The sequence below is a fragment of the Phalacrocorax aristotelis genome, chromosome 2 (assembly GCF_949628215.1).
Source record: "Phalacrocorax aristotelis chromosome 2, bGulAri2.1, whole genome shotgun sequence".
Classification (NCBI taxonomy): domain Eukaryota; kingdom Metazoa; phylum Chordata; class Aves; order Suliformes; family Phalacrocoracidae; genus Phalacrocorax; species Phalacrocorax aristotelis.
This window is the reverse complement of record NC_134277.1, coordinates 110,285,814-110,305,863: the sequence shown is the minus strand read 5'-3', so window position 1 is coordinate 110,305,863 and position 20,050 is coordinate 110,285,814. Positions and strand designations below refer to the sequence as shown.

Genomic DNA, 20,050 nt, shown 5'->3' with positions numbered 1-20,050 from the left:
TTTACAATATTCTCACCAGAACGGCTACTGAACAGGAATAAGAGGAGGATTAAGTTAAATCAATATGTATTTTAAAGAATTAAGGAGTTATAAAGGACAGGAGATATATTACAGCTCTTCTCTAAATCATACCTTCAACTGGGAGTATAAGAAAAGGCAATTATTTAGACTATTAAAGCCATGGTGACATTCCAAGTGTATGAATCTGTGTACTACAGTGTTATTACTGTCTTCAGGTCCTCCCTACAAAGAGCTGCAATCAAAGACTTAGACTCTCTAACCCTTAGTTCCTATCTTCAAAGGCTTTGCTAATGGGTGTCCTGACTAGTACTATGGCTTATAGGTCATGGGTTTTTTTTCCTCCTAGATTTCTGTGAGTACAGCATGGGCGTCCTCCACATCAAATGCATTCCTGCTCTAACAGCCACCCAACACAATCCCAGAAAGCGACAGCAGGAAAACAAAGCCTGAACTGCCTCACCTCCCTGCTGCCAACACCACTTCTTGAGACCTCATAATTAGCTGGCATGCAGTTGATTGAAGCAGCTCAGGGTTTCCAAAATAAGCAAGAAAAAACCCTTTGATTTGTCTTTTGATTGCACAGGGCGGTTCCTGAACAGACTGTCCAATGAAGCAGCCCCAGCACCACCAACACAACAGCCAAAGGTGGTGTCCCTTCTCCCAAAAACTTCCTGGGTGCCAACTCCCCTGCCTGATGGTAGGGAGGGTGCAGAATGGCCTGTAAGTACTGTTGGAATCACTGGGAGAATAAATGATTGGAAGGCCAACAGTAGAGCCCTCCTTCCAAAAAAATAAAACGTGATAGATCTGGAGAAAGGAAAGAAGAGGGAACATCCACCAGTCATCCCCTAGCACTATGGGAGGTGATGGAATGGATACCCAGGGTACAGCACAAATTGTTTTCTGTTGGTTTGTTTTTTCTTTCTGTTGTTGGTTTTGTTTTGTTTTGTTTTGTTTTATTTTCTAAGAATTGAGGTCCAACTTCTTTAATCCCCCAAAACAGAAATTTCTGATCCATTGTGGAGGTAATTTGTGTAGCCAATCACCATCTACAAATCCTAAACCAGTTGTTACTTAAATTCACACATGTATGAGTTGTTCATATGTATTGTTGAGTTGTTCATATGTTGGTTTATTCAAGTTTTAGGCTAATTGAGAAGACAATCCAACATAATATTTGTTTTGAAGGGCTCTTCAGTAGGAAATGTCATTTATCATCATTCTTTCTTCTAAAGAAAAAAACCAGGTAGTGTTTTTATAACTTGCAAGCACTAAATAATAAAAAACAAAAACAACAAAAAAAGTAAAATTAGACAACCATGCAATTTATAAAATCCATTTTGTCAGTACTGCTCAAGTTCAGTTCATCACTCCTGCACTTACAGTTCTGGATATATATGAATAAGTGGATTATTGGAATTTAAGGAAAGAATCATGAAATTTTACAGTTTCAGGAAACAGATTTCAACAAAAATAACTTGTTCCAAAATTAAAACCAGAATTTGTTAGCAGATAGAGACCAAAAAATTATTACTTCGCTTAAACTATTTTAGTGATTTACTCAGGCAACAGAAAAATTATGATGTGGCAAATAATTGTAAATTATCATTAAAAAGATAAAATTAATCAGGATAAACAAGTCAGAAAAAACAAACAGACTAAGCTTATAAAAATGAATATGACAGAAAAAATTAATGGACAATTCTTTGAAACTGAAACCTAATTTTTTTTTTAATGGACAGTAGTTTCACAATCTCTAGCTTCATAGAACATCTAAATGTTCTGAAGATTATTCAAATGATATTTAAAAAAAGGCTTGCATGAGTAACAGCCTGGGGTTAAGATTTTATTAGAGAGTCAGACACACTGTGAGAGTGTCATTTCTCCATGTTTTCAGGCAGCAAGTACAATGAACAGTACCTGCAAATTGGATGAATATGTTTGGTTTCTTTTGAGTTTCTCCTAAGCTATCATTACAACAGGCAAATGAAAGAAGACAAGGTCTTGATTTGATTACTTGATCTTTGCGTTGGCCTTCCCTGACTAGCCTTAAGAAGGGGGAGACAAAAAAACCCACCCTAGGATAATATGAAATGCGCCTTTATTTACATGTAAGATTATGTCTCTTACAAAACAAGGAATTAAGCAGACCACAGATTACATGCAAACCACAGCAGTCATGTAACCATATGCTGTCTGCCTCCTAACCAGCTCTCTTTGGCAAATAATGACAACAGAAACATGAATTTTGTTCTATACAGCAAACATACTCCTCAACCCTATCATTTTTACACTTACTTTAAAACAAGGTGAAAATGGATTTGCAGAATTAATACAGGTTTACCTTTTGCTAGTTACAATGATTATAATATACTGGGAAAGACTGTATAATGAATAATGGTAACAGAGATATGCTATTCCTTTCAATGGATTTAGATGTTAAAGTCCAACCTAAGAACTAATAAATCAGTTTACCAAACTGCCAGTCTTTTGCTGGTGTTTGCGTTGCATTTAGTATTGTGTTATCTAAATTAAGAGATCACCAGGACCTGGTGGAGTTCCTTCCTCACACTGGTCTGAGGCACATATCATGCAAAGCCAACAGTGATACACATCACCCCACAGGGTTGGGAACAACAGGAACAATCCCTGTGAAGTTTGGGTTTAAATGTTTCAACTTCCTTTTTCTTCTCCCCCTGTTGTCCCCCACCACCCCAATGTACAAACTGTTTCTGAAGTAACAACTTCAAAGCTGCCATTCATACAGCTTTTGAGGTAAAAACTTGAGTGTTAGGAGTGGGGGTGACTGGTCTTTTTGAGCTGCATTCAACGAGGTGCATAGAAGTGAAGCTGCTTTTAAGCTATTTTTCTATTAGAGGAAGTGGTCAATGACTGCCCTGGTCCCTAATCAATATCTGAGTACCTCTCAGCTTACTCTCATTACACATGGCTACCACTCGCTCCTCGTGTTCTACTAGCATGAAACAGCAGGGTACAAGAAGGTCCTAGGCAACCATCCTCTCCTCTTCACGATGACAACAGCAGGGAGATGCATGGAGCTGGGCAGGGTGACATACCAACTACACTGTCTCAGTGCCAGCAAAAGTTTTCTCAGAATTGGTCTGCATCACCACAGTCACAGACAAGCAGAATAAAAGCCTGCACCTGTCCTTTAGCACTTAGGAGGAAACATGTCTGGTTTTCAGCTGGTCTGTGTTTTTTTCATGACATCAAGCAGAGAGCAATGAAAGCAGTGAAAAAGCAAGTATGTGGAAACAGTGATCACAAAATGAAAACACAGTATAGCTTCCCCGCCTCCAAAATAAAGAAAAAGGTAAAAGCACACAAAGCAACAACATTCAAGACTATCCCTTATCTGCTTACTATCAACATCCCAACCCATCTAATTCATTTGTACTGCTCAGCTGGTGTCTCACATCTACCTAACTCGAATCTTTTAATCATCCTGAATTTACTTCTAAAGACAATTTATCAGATCAATCAGTCACGCCATATCATACTACTTGCTGAAAACAACATGACTTGAAAAAAACAAAAGCAATCACATTTGGAAGACGGATAAAGAAAACAGGAAGAGTTCTTCGGTGGTCAGTCAAAAAGGGAAAATCCAAGTACAGTATAGATTGCTATGAAGCTACCTCTTCATTATAAAACCATTATGGTAATGAATTAAGGGATTATGAAGGGAACTTTTACAAAATACTGTTTGGATTTAAACAATGAGGATGTCTCAGGATTCTTAGAAATAAAAAGCAAAAGAAAAAGCAGACAGACACATGTAGAAGGACAGACCTGAACATTTCCCTTTTGTTGGTCATTGGCACGTTCAGTTTTATAGCCTTAAAACTGAAGGGACTTTTGGCATATCCGAAAGCAGCAACAGTTTCTGAAAACTGAAGTTTGCCTGTTTATGCTCTTATCTGACTCCCTATGGACCCTCCATGTTTCAGTGGAGTAAAACATGATACCGAGTACATACATAATTTGAATCCCACCAGACAGCTGTAGTAGCTGTACAATATGCCATGAGTGTAAGATTTCACAAAAGGTCTTGAGCTGGATTAACAGCGTGCCACTGCCTCTGACGGGGAGAGCCTGTTCCTTCTTCCCATCCACCCATGCTCATCATCTGCTCAACCAGCTCTCTGATCATCTGATCAGATAGTAAGCAGGTTTAAAGCACTAAAAGAGCAGAAAACCAACCTGGTAAAAAAAATAAAATTATTTATTCCTGAGTTACATGAGTTTAACCAGCTCATCTTGTAAATAAATGAGCAGGACTGGCACAGAAAAGGAGCGGGAATCACATGCTTGGAGGGGAGCCTGGGGAGGAAAGGGAGCAGTGAGAGCTCCTCCTTGCCCCTTGACAGTGGCAAGCTGTTTACTTGGCTCAGCCAAAACATGAAGCCATGTTTATAGATAGGTCACTTGTGAACTTCACTCCTGTATTACAAAATTATTGTATTTTTTATATTATGGCAATCAAACAACTTATCTATGGTCTTTATAGTCCACAATATGCTAGCGTTTCAGTCAGATTATGCATTTGTATGGGGAAAATAACAACATGAGGCTAAATGGTGTATGGAGAAAGAGGATGAAAACTCTGCAAAAGTCCCTGATGAGATGTTTCTACATGCAGCTGGAGGGAAGCGGTGGGGGGAGGGTACACAGCTGCTGTAGCTTCTTCATGAAATGAGAGCATGGATTTATTTGGAGACTGTTTTTCTTGGAAGTCATCTAAGGGAAATCAGGTAAGAGCTAGCATAAGAGCTCTCCTCAGTGGACAAACCTTTGAGGCTGCTACAGAATATTTCCAACCTCAATGATGGAGTCTTTGGGCCTGAGCATCCTGGAAAGTTAGTGCACAATGAGGAAGGAATGAATTTATTTTCTGGCTAGTAGGCAAAAACTCCCTCTGACATTGCTGTCTCTGAAGCAGAATATGTTCATACAGTTACCGTATGTCCTAACTAATGGCGCATCAAGAGGAATCTTTAAATTTGCTATTAGATAGCTGATGAGGGATCAGCTATTGAATCCTCTGTATTAGCTGTTACCAGCAAACCATAGCAATTTATTTTGCTAACAGTAAAGAAGGGAGGGTTTAGCCTCTTTTGAGTAAACGTCTTTGATTTCACGACTCGTGAAGCATTTACTGTAAAGACACTCAGTAGAATTGACAGTCCCTTTGTAGTCATATTCATAGATGTATTTCATTAAATCTAGAAAGGCAGACAAGATCAAAACTAGTTTTTGGATCTTCGTAGGAAATTAAGTACTGCAAAAGATGGTCTAGGCAAAAAGTGAGTGTAAAGACATAAAGGTCATATTAATAAATAAGTAAATCAGACTTGAGGGTGACACTGTATTCTGCAATCCTTTTTAGAGTTTGGAATAGCTCTGGGCCACCTTATTTTGGTTATTTATTTAAACAGAATTCAGGTGAAATACAGTTGTTTCCTATACCTAGGCATTCGTTTGTGGCAAGGGAAATGTAGGTATTAATAAGTATTTTATTTTAATTTTGATTTTCACTGACCATATATCTTGGAAGAATCCCTTCAAGTTTCTTTCTTAAATGCGAATTCAACAAACAGATGGAACAAATTTCACAATAAGCACAATAACCACGTCAGGTGTTGTTGCACCTTTTACCTGACAAGTCAAAACTGTAAGACATGCTAAGTGGCCGCATTGCTGTAAAAAAGAAACAAAAACAACAAAAAGAAAACAATTCAGCTATTAGAAAAGCAGAGGGGTAATGAAAGCAAAAGATTAAATCCACTTGAGACATTTTGGATTCTGTTGCCCTAATCCAAAATGTGTCAGACATACTATTGCTTTACTGTAGTAATGCTCAAAGTCTGAAAACTACAGTAGCATAAATAGGACTTTCAAACAGAGCAATTATAAATATATTTGTATAGTTGTGGAATGAGATTTTTGGAATTCAATAAATCAAATATCAAAACAAGAGGCAAGTATCTTAAAAATTGAGTATTTCCAATTAAAATGAATGAGAGAAAGGGGAGAAGGAAATGAGAGAGAGGGGAGAGGAAGAGAGAGAAAGAGCTGAAAAAAATTGAAAGTACAAAGCCACATTTCACACAAGTTTCAGTGACCTGAAATAAAGATATTTCAAAATTTTTTAAAGCATAATCTCCAATGATTATAATTAAACTAATAAAGAGAGACACTCAAGCTAAGCTTGAGCAGTAGTTTCTTTGAAGAAGATGGGAAAAAAGGCCAAACAGAGTGTGATTTGTGCTGATTCTTGTTCTTTTTAAAACCCTTAGGACTTAGCCTTTAAAATGTAGCCATAATATTATCCTCTTCTTTCTGGGCTTCTACCCATTTTATTCCTAGATAAGAAAGTAGTCAGATGCTCTTTATCTCTGGAAAGACCTACCTATATTTCCAATTAAACAGTGTAATTCAAGGAGTAGACACTCAAAGTATTTCTCAACTGAAAACAAAATTTCCATGCACAAATCCAAATAAGCAGGCCAAGCCCAGTGACAAGAATGTACAAGAACACATCAAAACTGACATCAGCTTATATGCCTTACTTGACAGGTGATAAACATGCAAGTTGGTATGAAAGGGCCTGTCAGCCACACATACCACTCGATTAAAAGATGTTGAAAAAAGGTTGTGCTGGGACAAGTTTTGCTCATGAGAATAAATCTACATGGTGAACACAGTAGGTGGCTGAACTCAAGAGCCAAATAAGGGAGTCAGGATATTTTTCCTGTAGTTCATTAACTAGGCAACATCAGTCACAGATAACAGCTACAGAAATAGTATCTAGATCCCGGTCCAAACTTAGCATAAAGGGAAATCCATTTTAAAGCATAAGGGTGTTTATCATCTAATGCTGAGTCCCAACTGAAGGTTGATAAAACACAGACATGAAACAAAGTTTTCTCCAAGCTCCATTAGTTCAACTTGCTTGAGTCACAACTCCATGCTTTTAATTAAAAGGACATGTACCTCAAGGCTGTGTTTGTCTCGATAGCTTATTCTGATGATTTTATGAGGTCATTTGAAAGCTCTCTCCAATTCTTCTATTCCAACCTCTCCCTTTGTGAGAACAGCTACCAAGATTAAATTACCATTTCCAAAGAAATTTTAGACTGACTGAGAGCGGCCAGCCACAGGCTGGCTTTTCTCAGTGGCAGCTCAGGGTAGAGATGATCTTACCTGTCTGTATGTGTTGTACAGAGCAGAGGGACAAAGCCTTTGGCTGCTGGGAAACACATGCCACAGGTACCCCCATATCACAGAGGAGAAACTGCAAGAGTACAGCCCCCCTGACCCCAATAGTCAAGTGTAGTTGTGCTCTTGACTGCTATAAGCTGAGCAACAAGGAATAACTCTGAGACATGTGCAATGTACCTTATACTCCCAAATATTTCACTCTAACACTCCTTTTTTTTTTTTTTCTTTTTAATAGCAACAAATATTTCTGTCCAGATGGTGCAAATGTTCCACATGGTGTTTCTACTTAGATTTTTAATCCTTAAACCTCATTACTTTACATGTTGTTACACTAAATTATGTTCAGTAGTCACCTAAACTATATGGCAGATCTATTTGTACCATACTGGATGTCACTAGCATTACTCCATTCCCAATTCTGCACAAACACATTTCATTCTAAAAGGAACTTTGGATATAACAATCACTTCAATGTGAGAAAGAACAAAACCTCATATTTCAACATAAGAAAAAATTATCTTCAAGGCCTTTGCTCTTTTTTTCTTCATGCCATCAGCAAATAAATACTTGGGAAATAAAACTTGCATGCATCCCCTTTTACACCTCCAGTAATATGGCATATAATCCAAACAGTTCACTGGACTGGAGGGGTTATTACCACAGTTCCAAAACTCAAAACTTTAATTATTTAACAAAAAATGAAGAATTGGCATAAGGCAAGTATCCCTCCTTGGAGGCCATGTGCTGAAATCAGCCCATGAATTCCTAACCAGTAATACTCCAAATTTTAATACTGTTTTTGGAAACTGTTTGCTAAATGGGTTTGATGTAATTTTTATCAGTCAGAAATTTTAAATATCCGTCAGATGAAATTTGCTGCCCCTGAGAGGATATGATAGTTCCCAGATGGGGAATATCCAAAATACTGAAACGGAATGCTTGAGAGAAAAGTAAGGAATTGTTCCACATTTTTACAAGCTTCCTACATTTGGAAAAATGTCCTATTAGAAACATTGATACAACAAGCATAAACTGAATCCAAACTAGAAACTGGAAGGCCCAAAGAAATAATATTCAAAACATCATGCTTTTAAAAACGCACCCAAGCATTCAAACAACTCCACTGAGCACTTCAAAAACAATGCAACAAAGCAAGACTTATGAAATTGTTTTTTGCTGGAGACAATGGGCTGTCACAACCCACTTGAATCTGGACCAGTGCCTTTAAGCACATGTGGCAAGCACAAATATTTTGCAAAAAGCAGCAAAAAGGAGTACATATGTGGATTATTTCATGCTTTTTAGCCATAAGATGCCAGTTTTGCTCTTCAAAACTCCAGCTAGCTCAGTTTTTGTGATACAGATAAATACTGTGCTCTTAAAGAAATATAAGTGACAATGTAAGACTATAATTGTTATGCTTTTGTCATTAGAATCATTGAACTAATGCAAATTGGTGATTGCTGGAAGGCACAGTATTTGTATCATTTCATAGTGGGTTGTTGAATGTACACTGCAGAAATTAAATGCTTTGCAGTGCAAGTCTGAATTATTTGCCCACTGAAAATATATACAAACACATGTTCCATAAGTTAGAAAATGAAGCAAAGATTTAGATTCAAAAGAGAAGCAGTAGATTAAGCAAACAAAATAAAACAGACTGTAAATTAAAATAAGGAAATTGATGATGCTAACAACAGGAAACAAAGAGAATAAAATTAATTAAAAACAGACAGGTGAAGAATGCTGGGTAGAAGCAGTACCCATTCTGTTCTGGGAAAACCTAACGTTAACTATCATGTGCAACAAGCAATATAATGCCATTAAATTTATCTAATACTTTCATTAAAAACTTGAAGGGAATCAAGCTGAACCGTACAGTATCTTATTTTAAATATAACTTAGCACAAAGACTGCATAGCCCTTGCAAAACCCATAGGTTCTTTCTTTTTGTGAAGGGATGAGAATAATTTTATCTTCCATGACATCTGCACGGACATCGCCAATATTGCTGCTTCTCATGTGGGAAGTTTTCTGTGGGTGCTGCAGGTGAAAACTAGCAATGTGCTTACCCAGCCTGCTACGCCTTATCTCATCAGGTGAGACTGGACGTAACTTCCTCTCTGCCTTGATTTCCTCCAGAATCCTTTCATGAAGGCTGCGTGGCCGTGGTGGGGTTGGTTTCAGTTTTCTTGCCGAGGCCTTGGGATATAAAGATAATCATATTTACATAAAACAGTGCTTCCTCAAAAGTAGATTTCACACTTTTTTTTTTAAAAAAAACAACAACAAACAAAAAAAAAAAAACCAGAATGTTGTGATACAATTTTACATTCACTCAATTGTAAAGCTCACATAAATTGGAAAGAGGATTGTATTTTTCCCCAATTCATTATGATTTCACAGAGAGATACAAAGCTTCTGGTAACAACAGTTATTAATTGGAAGGCGCAAGATACTAGACACTGTTCTTTAAGAGACCACATTCTACATAGAGAAGACAATACGTTTGAAAGCCCATGTGAGAAAACGTAATATTTAACATACACCCTGGACACAAACATGCTTTAAAAAGCTACATTTTTGTTAGGAATGAAGCCCACTGGATTACATACAGGATTTAATGGAGGTCGCGATCGGATAAAATCCAGGATTATTTCATGGGCGCTCTTTTTTAATCGAGGTGGAATGTCACCATTGACCTGGAAAGAAGAAAGTGAAATATATATTTCCGTGTTTTGCATTCATATTCATGCAGATGATGAGATCAGTTGAAAATTCAAAACAACCCTGACAGAGCTTGCAGTGTTCTGACACCTGCACCAGATGTAAAACGCCACCAGTCCTGAGCAGAGGAACGATCTGTATGCAGAGCACAGGCAAGCAAAAATGTAGGTAACAGCTTTGCAGCTAGCTGCAGAATAACCACAACTGCAGCAGCTCTAATCAGCAATACTCAGGATTTTGAAATGATGAAATCAAATGTCAAGGCTGCAACCGTGTCTACAGGAGAGTGCAGATGCAGATTGTATCTTGCCTGGAGGAAAAGTTGCCAACACCATTTTTAAGAACAACTATTTGAACCATGTCTCACTGGCAACAATTACACAGTCTCTAATACTCTGTTCTTAGCCTCTGAGAAAACGTGGATGCTCTTTAAGGCCCCAGCTTTCTTCATCTCCTTACCAACTCCCAAGCACTGATGTGAAAGCAGAGCTAGAGCTGGCATAATCACCAACGATTTGCTTGTAGCAATGGATGAAAAATATGCTCCCCTTGGCTTTTTGCCTTTACCACCTGCCTCTGCTGCTCTGGCCATGAAGAGGTGCCCATGTGTGTAAATCCCAGCAGAAGCAGAGGAAAGCCCATAGCGTTTCATAGCTACCTCTTCACCTGTACTTCAAAGATTACGCAAGTGTAAAATAAAGTCTGTTAATACGTCTAGAAAGTAAATCACTATAATGCCTTGGCATGCCATTGGAAGTACAGGAAGTGCATTTCATCTCTGTGAATGATGTATTTCTGTAGGAGAGGGGCTGGGTAAGGGTTGCTTGCTTGTTTGGTTGGTTTTCTCCAGAAACACAGGCATTTCTTTCTCTGATACCTCATTTAGACATTAGGCCATATACAAGACATCACAGGAAAGAGTCAGCAATTCACTACATGTACAGGATATAAAAGAAGACAATGGAAGTTTTCCTATCATATGAAGAATTTATAAACTGTAAGCTGGGAATAAGTGTATGGATTGCTTCAAAAATTCACGTCAGGTTCAGTCCTCATACATCACAGTGCCCAAGCACACTGTCAGGGATGAGAAAGCATCCTACGCCACACATCCTCCTGGTACCTTCTATTACTACACAGTAGCTGGCTATCAGCTCTGTCCTCCAATTTGACAGAAATTCCCAAGACACTATACTTCTTAGATGAAGTGTCCCAAATTTCAGCAAATTTTTTTTCTTTTTTTTTTCTTTTTCTTTTTAAGGATCACTTGGCTCATTTTTTCTTTGGAAGACTCTCGTCGAATAAGCTCTGTAGCCAGAAAAATATAGGGGAAGACAAAGCTCTGGTTTGTCAAATTACATGCACTTTTGCTAACCAGAAAGAACGCTGCAGTCAGAAAAATGGGTTTAGATGCCCATAAGGCCATGTGAATATGATCTCTAATTGAACTGCAGTAATGCCACGCAGCTTCCATATAAGCTCTGCTCACCTCAGACATGCCCTGTTTCCAGGCTGAGGCAGAGCAACCAATTCCAAGGGAACAGTCATCCCTTCCCTGATAAGGAAGCAGATGCAGAGTCCCTTCTGGGACCCTTTCTGGAAGCATCCTACCCCAGACATGGTCCAAATTCTATTTGTTCCCCCACCCACCTCCTTCGCTTCTGTAGGGTGAATTTCGTATAGCTTGGAAGAGAATTCCAAGCTGCTAAACTCTGCAACATGCATCACCTTCCTAAAAATAGTGCAGAAAAATTAAAATTGAAAAGATTTATATTAAATCGTGATTTGACATTTTATGATGAGAGGAATATTACTTTAAGTGGTGTGATTGATTTCTTCTGTTTAAAGACTGAGCAATTTTTTTGAGGCCAGCAGGCTTTGCAGGTTTATTAATGAAATTAGAAGTCTATCTTCCCCGGGTTACTGTTCATCAGATGTCAAAGTTGATAGCTGAAGTTGAGCATTATTACCATCAGAACAGCCATTTTGTAAACTGATAATCTCTGTTTCAAGCCTTGGGGAACAACCCTCTGCATGACAATAGGAAATAAATAATACATGGTTCTGAGCCTTTCACCTCAGGGCACTCTACGCCCTGACTTAATGCCACCAGGGTATAATTAGCATCAGTATTTCCATTTGATTGGAAAAGGAGAAATGTAAGATTTGCTTAAGTGATTTTCCACAGGATATGGGGGAGCTGGTGGCAAAGCAAGTGGATGTCTCACAGCCAAGTCAAGAGCAGCAGCGCTGGTGGCAGAACCTACCTTCACATACTTGTCACCCAAACAAGATACTGACAGGAAGGACACTGAATGGAAGCTTTTATCCTCTCTGTCCACACTGGATCTATTTCTTTACTGACACTAACTCTCTCTATAACAAGCAATTTCACATGCATCTTTTCCTTTTAATTAATAAAAATTCATGGCTCTGATTAAAGTCTAAATCAGAGGTACACTGCACAGATGCAGCCATGATACGTACAGGGGAAAAAAAACAAAAAAAACCAAAAAAAAAACCCCAACAAAATTATCTTTGTTTTTCACATACCAGATTGGCCTCAATGCAAACTAGTATTTAAATCAATACCTCAAAACACTGTAAAACTATCCTAAGTTTTCGTGCATGTAAAACGGCTTTTGTATAGCAGCATGCATTAAAACGGGCAGTGTGGGGAAAGCATAACCAACGATTATAAAAATCAACCGGAAGTTTAGAGATCTGAGTAACTAAAGCACAGGAAAATTACCATGTAATCATCTACTCACTCACAACTCACTGCCATCACATTTTAATACATAATATGGATTTGCAGTTAAAAAAAAAAACCTGCAAATGGTACTTAGTAACCTTTGGCTGAAACCTGAGCTTTAAAAATGGTGATCTGAAACAAGGAGTACATTGCACAAAAACTACATCACTTATCATTGACATTCAGTTATCTCAGACATTTATTTGCCTCACTATAAAAGGTGACAGCATTAAGTAGGAGAGTGCTACCTCTGAATAACAGGTAACATGAAGCTGATACTGTTTTGTACTATCTAGAAACTCACATTCAGAAAGAAATTGCATGGACACAGACAGACGGGGGGGAACGCTACATTATTTCCAGAACAGCTTATGATAAAGTTCTGTTGTGAATTAAAGTATTATAAGTAGAGATATATTTGCCACCTTTCATTATGCAGTCAGTATAATACTTCTGTGAACATAGTTGTTACACAATGTGTATTTGATGCCGCACAGCAAGCTCAAGCAGCAGCGTCCAGGAATGAACAGCTTTGCTACTTCACATTGTAAGCCACTGCGTTCCCACTGTTGTTCCTGCACATCTATTACACCTACAAGTTTATGATACCACATGACAACCATAGTACTTACATGGAGACACTCCTTCTTTGAATACCCCTGAAGCACAATTAGGAACTGCAAATCTCACTGCTCCACCTAGGCTGACTACTGAACTTCTGCAGCAACATGTGGCGAAGGGAGGAAATGAAAAAGGATTGTTCCCTGCTTAAAGCAGCTGAATACCACTCAGTAAAACTAAATCAGGCCTGTGCATAAGAGAACAACAGACTGTACAATGCTCAGATGGACAAACTTGTCAAAGTCTTTTCCTCACATTCTCTATGTCCAGCTTGAAACATCTGAAATCTCACTTATGAAAATACTGTCTGTGCACAGCTGTTATTGCAATTAATAAGTCCTGTAAGATCCTAAACACTGTAAAGAAATAAATATTTTTTTGTTAAAAATACCCAAACATCCATGCCACAGGACTGTCAGATTAGACATTCAAATTACTGGGTATTTTTTACAATAAGCAATTATTATTCCCTAAATTCCCCTTTTGCAGCATGGCCCAACTAACACCACTGCAAGACAGGTATTTGGGAAGAGTTCAAATATGAATACAAGAGCACCATTACCTATGAAGAATTTAACTGTTATGTAATATAATGTTGAGTTTGGATACTCCATAAAAGGTACCTCTCAGCCATGCACTGAGTAAGTAACATAAGAGTTATCAGCTACCGTTCAATAAGCACTGCTCAAGAAACATAGTGAATGGTGCACATCTTCAAGGTGGGGAGGAGAACTAACTGGGAATCAATGTGGAATTAAAAGCTGTAGCTTAACACATACACATAATAGAGAAAAAATAAGCCTATAACAGTAATTTAATTCTTAAATTTCCCCATTTCCAAGTGTTGATTCTACTACTGTTCACATTTTGTAACTTCTTTGGGAGTGCTGCATAGGAGAAAAAAAGCTATTAAATCTCTCCAGGTAGATATGCAAAGATTACAGAATGCCAGGATGAAAGTTACTTTGTTCCCACAACAACCATAGAAACAGGGACTCTTGCATCGGAGGGATAGAGAGATGACAAATTCGTATGTACTGAAATAGAAATGCCAAGGTCACTTGAACTAATGAAATTTACAAAATGTCCAGAATGTGACATTTTACATCTTCAAAACATTTGGAATATTTGCACTATGACAAAAGACAGGTGAGAGCAGACAGCTCCAGTTATTGGCATCTGTTAACTCCACACCTGATAGCCTGAAACTGCAAAATAGTTCCTAAGTAACTAATGCACCTAATTCTACTCAGAGCACTGAGCAGTCAGGGACAGATCAAGCTACTCTTTTAAACATAGCATTATAGTAACAAAAAGAAGAGTAAATACTTCATGTTGCATCTCATTTACTTAAAAAATTTACTTAGTCTCTTGTTATCATTAAGTAGCACATGCATTTTCACCAGCTACCAAGTCTAAAAATACTACCTATAAATTTAAAGCAAAAATGGCTTTTAATAAAAATTTTGCCAACCATCCATTTCGACTGATAGAAAGAAACATAATCCATCTTTCCCAGGCTGCCTTAAAATTCAGATTTAGGATTCTTGACCTTTTCTCCTTGATGGTTTTCTCTGATGGGAATACATACAATCAGCTTTGACCCATGACGGTCACCTAGAAGATGCTGTATTTATGTGATCTAACTAAACTTGTAATTCTATGTGAATCCTTCAGGCTCCACAGATTTCATGACAGTCTGCACTCTTATTATTGAGTGTGCTTTGCACATTTTTCAAGCAGACCCTGCAGCAGAATTCAAGTTACTGAATTTAAGGTTTCTAATAAGAAAAGAGTTATTTTTCTAATAAAATGTAATTAGCAGTTGTCAGATTAAGGCAGCAATTGCATCACAGCCAGCACTACAGGTACTGTACCTGCAGCTGATGGTAATCCCAATTCGTGTTTATGCCCAGAGGTCACTTTGGACAGTCTACCAAGTAGACAAGACAGCAGGACAGAAATAGATGCTTGCAGGGATTTTGTATACAGAGAGTCTGGATGAGCAGAGGAGCAGCTGTGCCTGCAAGATCTACTATATAATGAAGAAAATCTCTTCTGAAGAGGCAGGAGCTTGCTCAGCAGAAGATGAATTAAAGGCTAGTCTGACAAAAGCAAAATTAGGTGACCCAGGGGTTCCCATTCAAACAAAACTAGTATTCTGATTGCATACAGTAATCAAGGTCCTGAGGAGACTGCTCCTCTTTTGCAGTGGGTAATAGGAACACTTAGCACAGTTCTCTGAATTGTTAGTGGAAAGACAGATAACATCATTACCTGGGTATGTATTTTACCCCATTGATTTTAACATTTAAAGTGACATCTGCTGCAGAAAATAAATACGATCTGATAGTCTAAATCCAGATTTTGATTAGGAGAGTACTTTCAGGTCATACATAAAAGGCATTTGTATTTCTAATGGAACTCATTTATTTAGCTCCCCATGCAGTTGTTTCAATTTTTTCCTCCTTTATTCTTTTTTCTAATGATCTCTGATAGAAGAAGCTACATGCTTTCTGTTTCTCTTGTCTCTTTCCCACCCCCATCTCTCAATTTTTCTGGTAGAATCATGGCTTTCTCACTAACAAAGGTTGTGTGAGGTTTTGTCAGGAAAGCAAACACATCTGAACACTGAATATTCTAAGACAATGCTCCCACTGTAACTAATAACAGGCAAAGATATGTAAGTGCAAGGTATAAATATTGACATTGACCAAAATATATGCCTCTGACAAAGGGGTTTAAAATGTCCTACTACGGTTCAAGAGCTCTTTAGATCAGTTGCTAGCTTATCAGGAAGAACACCTTAATGTTGAACACAATATAAACCAAAAGGAAAGAAAGAACAGAGACACACCAGTAAATATCAAATGGGTTCTGATAAAAAGAGTGCCTCAAGTCAACCTTACATGCACCTTTGAGTATCTAGGAGGAGGAGACCCATCAACACTCTCCAGCTTGCTTTGGCACATCATCTTGACTTGACAGCAGCAATATGATATGCTGAAAATAATTAGGCTCAACTTCTATAAATTGAAGATTTCAATTTTTTTTACATAGAGTATTCCTTGAAAATTCATAACAGATCATGGTAACATAAGTTTTCAAACACTGTAATATAGGCAGTAGATAATATAAGTTTTCAACCTCTGTAGGTTTTCCTTTCCTTTCACAGTATCACTCATATAACAACATGGTAGCACTTTACATTCTGGAATTCCAAAAATTATGTTGTAATTCAAGATAAATCTTCTCCCCAACAAGAAAAGCCTGAAACAGTATCTCAGTGGACTTTTGATATGGGTTTTAAGGTTATCATAAAACTAACGCAAGTAATTTGTTCAAGCATATGATATGTAGGTATGTCTTTCAGAATTTTAAATGCCTGCCATATGGAAAACAAAACACACAACATTTGTTTGTTTCTTGTTTTTTCCCCTCAATGTACTACATAAATTTAAGATGTCATATAAAAACCATGAACATTCCTATCTACATGAAATCATTATTTCATGATTATCAAGATTCTCAGAAAAAAAAGAGAGGAAAAGAAGAAGATGAAAAAGGAAAAGAACATTTCAGATTTGACAAATCTAGTGATTCTCTTGACTTACCATGACCTTCCTTAAGGTATAACGTTTGGATCTAATATCATCCATCAACATTTCATAGGGTGTGAGCTGATATTCTATTGGGAGCGGGTTGTACTGACGCTCTTGAACTTTCTTAAGTTTAACACCATTCCGTAAATCTCGCATCACTTGTACCCAAAAACGAGCCTGAAGAGAAAAGAGAGGGAAATTTTATTTGATACCTTACCCTTATGTACCACCTCAGATTAAACCAAAGTACTTCATTCCCCTTTCAGGACACCACCAAATACGGACAGCTGTACTATTTTATTTTTAACACATCAACCAAAACCCATTTTATGTAAGCCCATTTTTAACAGCAGGACTGCACAATCTCACCTCAAGTGATGTTCATCTCTAAGATAATACAGAAGAAGGATTTGAAATCCTTATACAATACATCTATAATTCCATTTCAAGTATACTGCAAGCGTGTCTCAGGAAGGTTTCTAGACTTATAGCTAATAGTATGTGAATTAAAACAGTGATTAAATCTGAACCTTTATTTCCCTTAGGCCCAGAACTTTCTTGCAAAATTTCCCAGCAGTTCTTCAAATGGAAGTTTTGGAATGGACTCCAAATCCTAAGGTCTAGCAATATCCTCTCAGTATTCAACTTCCTTGTGCTCCGCCTGTAAGAGCACCACACGCTAACACCTCCCTCTCATTTTCTGGGCAGCAGGAATGGCTGGAAAGGAGGAAGAACAGGTGGTGGATAGAAGATTGGGAGATTGAAATCAAGTACTTTTAAGAACCTCATCATATTCCTCTATGAATTGGCAAGAATAGTAACTAGAAAATAAAACAAGCTACTTTGTTAAGAGTTTCTCTGTAACATTTTCCTTTCACCATTGGAGAAACTCAGCTGGTGCCTCTGCTTGCTGCCTGGCTGCTCCTTTCAGGGGCAGTCAGCATGACATGTCTGAATGTCCAGTCTTTTTAAATTGCAAAAGCTTCTTCATGAAAACAGTCTAAAGAAAATATGTAATGCTTGGATACTTGCATTGTTTCATCTGTCTGCAAAGGAAGGTTGAGACTCCATTTGGTTCTAACTTGTCATGAGTTACTATTATTTCATATGTTAAAAAAAACAGACACTGATTTTAACATAAACCAAACAACTTTAGATAAGCATTATAAAGAAGAATATACTACTAGTAATGTTGCTGAATCACTCTTCAATTCTTGTCTTACCCAGTCAGCATTTTTTAAGTCATCAAGATCTGTGCTGGATTCATCACTTGTCTCTTTGTCCATTTCTTGAATCTTCTTCAGATTCTGTCAATGAAAAGAAAATGAGTCAATAAATGAATGGTGGCATTACTCTCAAGTAAAACTGAAGCTTAATTTTTGAAATCTGTTGAATTATGTTGTTTGGGTATTCTACTGAATGTTTTATGACTTGGATAGTAATACTGTAAAAGTAACTTGAAATACCATTTGAATATATTTCCCTTAATTGAAAAGCGGACCTTAAATGCTGGGGGGGGGAATCTTAAGTTCTGAGTATGAAAGTACTTCAGATAATAGCACGCCAGAGGAAAAACTAAGCATAGAAATTTCAATATTCCTAAAACTCGGCTATGCAGAAAAAGCCCCAAAACCCAACCACTTAGCAGGTCTGTTAAGCTACAACACAAAACCTTACGGACTTCATACCAAAATTACTGTTATTTGTTGAATTCAAGATAACTCATTTTTGTAGAAGGGGAAATTCCCAGAAAGTTAGTTGTGAGGAAAAATAAACTATGAGATATCCTTTAAACTAAATAGTGACAGATATATATTGCATATATATTAAGTAGTCTGTATAACATGGTTATAGATTCTGAAATCTGAGTAATAAAACCATTTAAGGACAAGAAACAGATCTTTCAAAGGTAAAAACTGCTATTTATGAGCAAGATCAGTTCATGCAAATATGGTAAAGATTGTCTGCAAAGGGGCAAAAAAGGCTTTCATACTAACAAGAATAAGAAAGATGATTAAAAGTTACAGCAGACCAAAGAATAGGCAAGCTTGCACACAGACAAATGCAAGTAAAAGCTTTAAAAGGCGTGTCTTTACAGAAATTATCTTATACATATAAACAACTATATATTCAAAATCATATATTTTGGTTTACGTCTGTATTGAAATATTCTGGAATCAGCAGTACAAACAAATTCTCAGGACTCCATTCCACTTTACAGAGAGTTTTCCAAGAAATCTTTAACAATGTTTAATTTGATCTGTTTTCTAAGTATTCACTAACATACTCAAAATGGACAGTTAAATCCTCTGCTAAATACTTATTTATTTTATCAGACTAAAGCCACAGGTCAGAGGTCTGACATGTATTTATTTATCAAAAATCTTCTCACTTTTAAGCACTCAAGCTCTTCTTTTATTGGAACTGAACAATCAGTCTCAATGTAGCTTCTGAGCTTCTAGAAAACTTTGTTTTACAAAATGTACTTATTTTTAAGGTTTCTTTTTTTTCCTGGAAGTAGTTCCAAAACTGCCAACATTTCAGTGGAAGAAACGGAAGCACTGGAAGAGTGCTTAACTTGCACATTTAACAGCATGCAAGTATCTACCAAACCTGGCTAGAGAGATAAATACAGAGTACATGTGAGTCAACCACCAAAGAGGTTTTGGAAAGAGAGCAGATGGGTTATTTATTGTCTTATTTAAGTAAGCAACACACTTGCTTTCATATCAAAGAAGAAATACTACCGTTGCCCTATAAAAATAGAATACATAATTTACAGAAAGGCTCTAAAAACCCCACAAATCACCTTCACCACAGAAGCCAATATATCATGGGACAATGCAGGAATGTTTTGGCATGACGTGCCGTATCACCACAGGATACCTAATTGGGAAGGAATATCTTTGGGGAAACTTGTGTTGGTCCTGTCGCTGTGGTCAGCAGTCAGTCTGACACTTACAGGCAATCACCCTTTTCCAATTGAAAAAAAAAAGAGAAAATAAAAGAGCAAGTAACACAAAAGCCTCATTTATGTGTGCTTTGCCATCCAGGGTACTTCTTTTCTCTATCATACAGT

At 37.4% G+C, this 20,050-nt stretch overlaps 1 protein-coding gene across 3 annotated transcripts in view; it reads right to left on the bottom strand.

Moving 5' to 3' along the window:
- Positions 1–20,050, bottom strand: part of SPIRE1 (spire type actin nucleation factor 1) — a 132,437-nt gene that overhangs the window by 21,851 nt on the left and 90,536 nt on the right. For 2 of the 3 annotated variants that reach the window (XM_075084638.1, XM_075084640.1), the window contains exons 5-9: positions 18,195–18,278; positions 16,984–17,148; positions 9,882–9,968; positions 9,339–9,468; positions 5,701–5,742 (exon numbers count right to left, since the gene is read on the bottom strand). In XM_075084638.1, coding sequence (XP_074940739.1) covers positions 5,701–5,742; positions 9,339–9,468; positions 9,882–9,968; positions 16,984–17,148; positions 18,195–18,278 — 508 coding nt within the window. The remainder of the gene's footprint in view (positions 1–5,700; positions 5,743–9,338; positions 9,469–9,881; positions 9,969–16,983; positions 17,149–18,194; positions 18,279–20,050) is intronic. The other variant, XM_075084639.1, reaches the window with a different exon arrangement.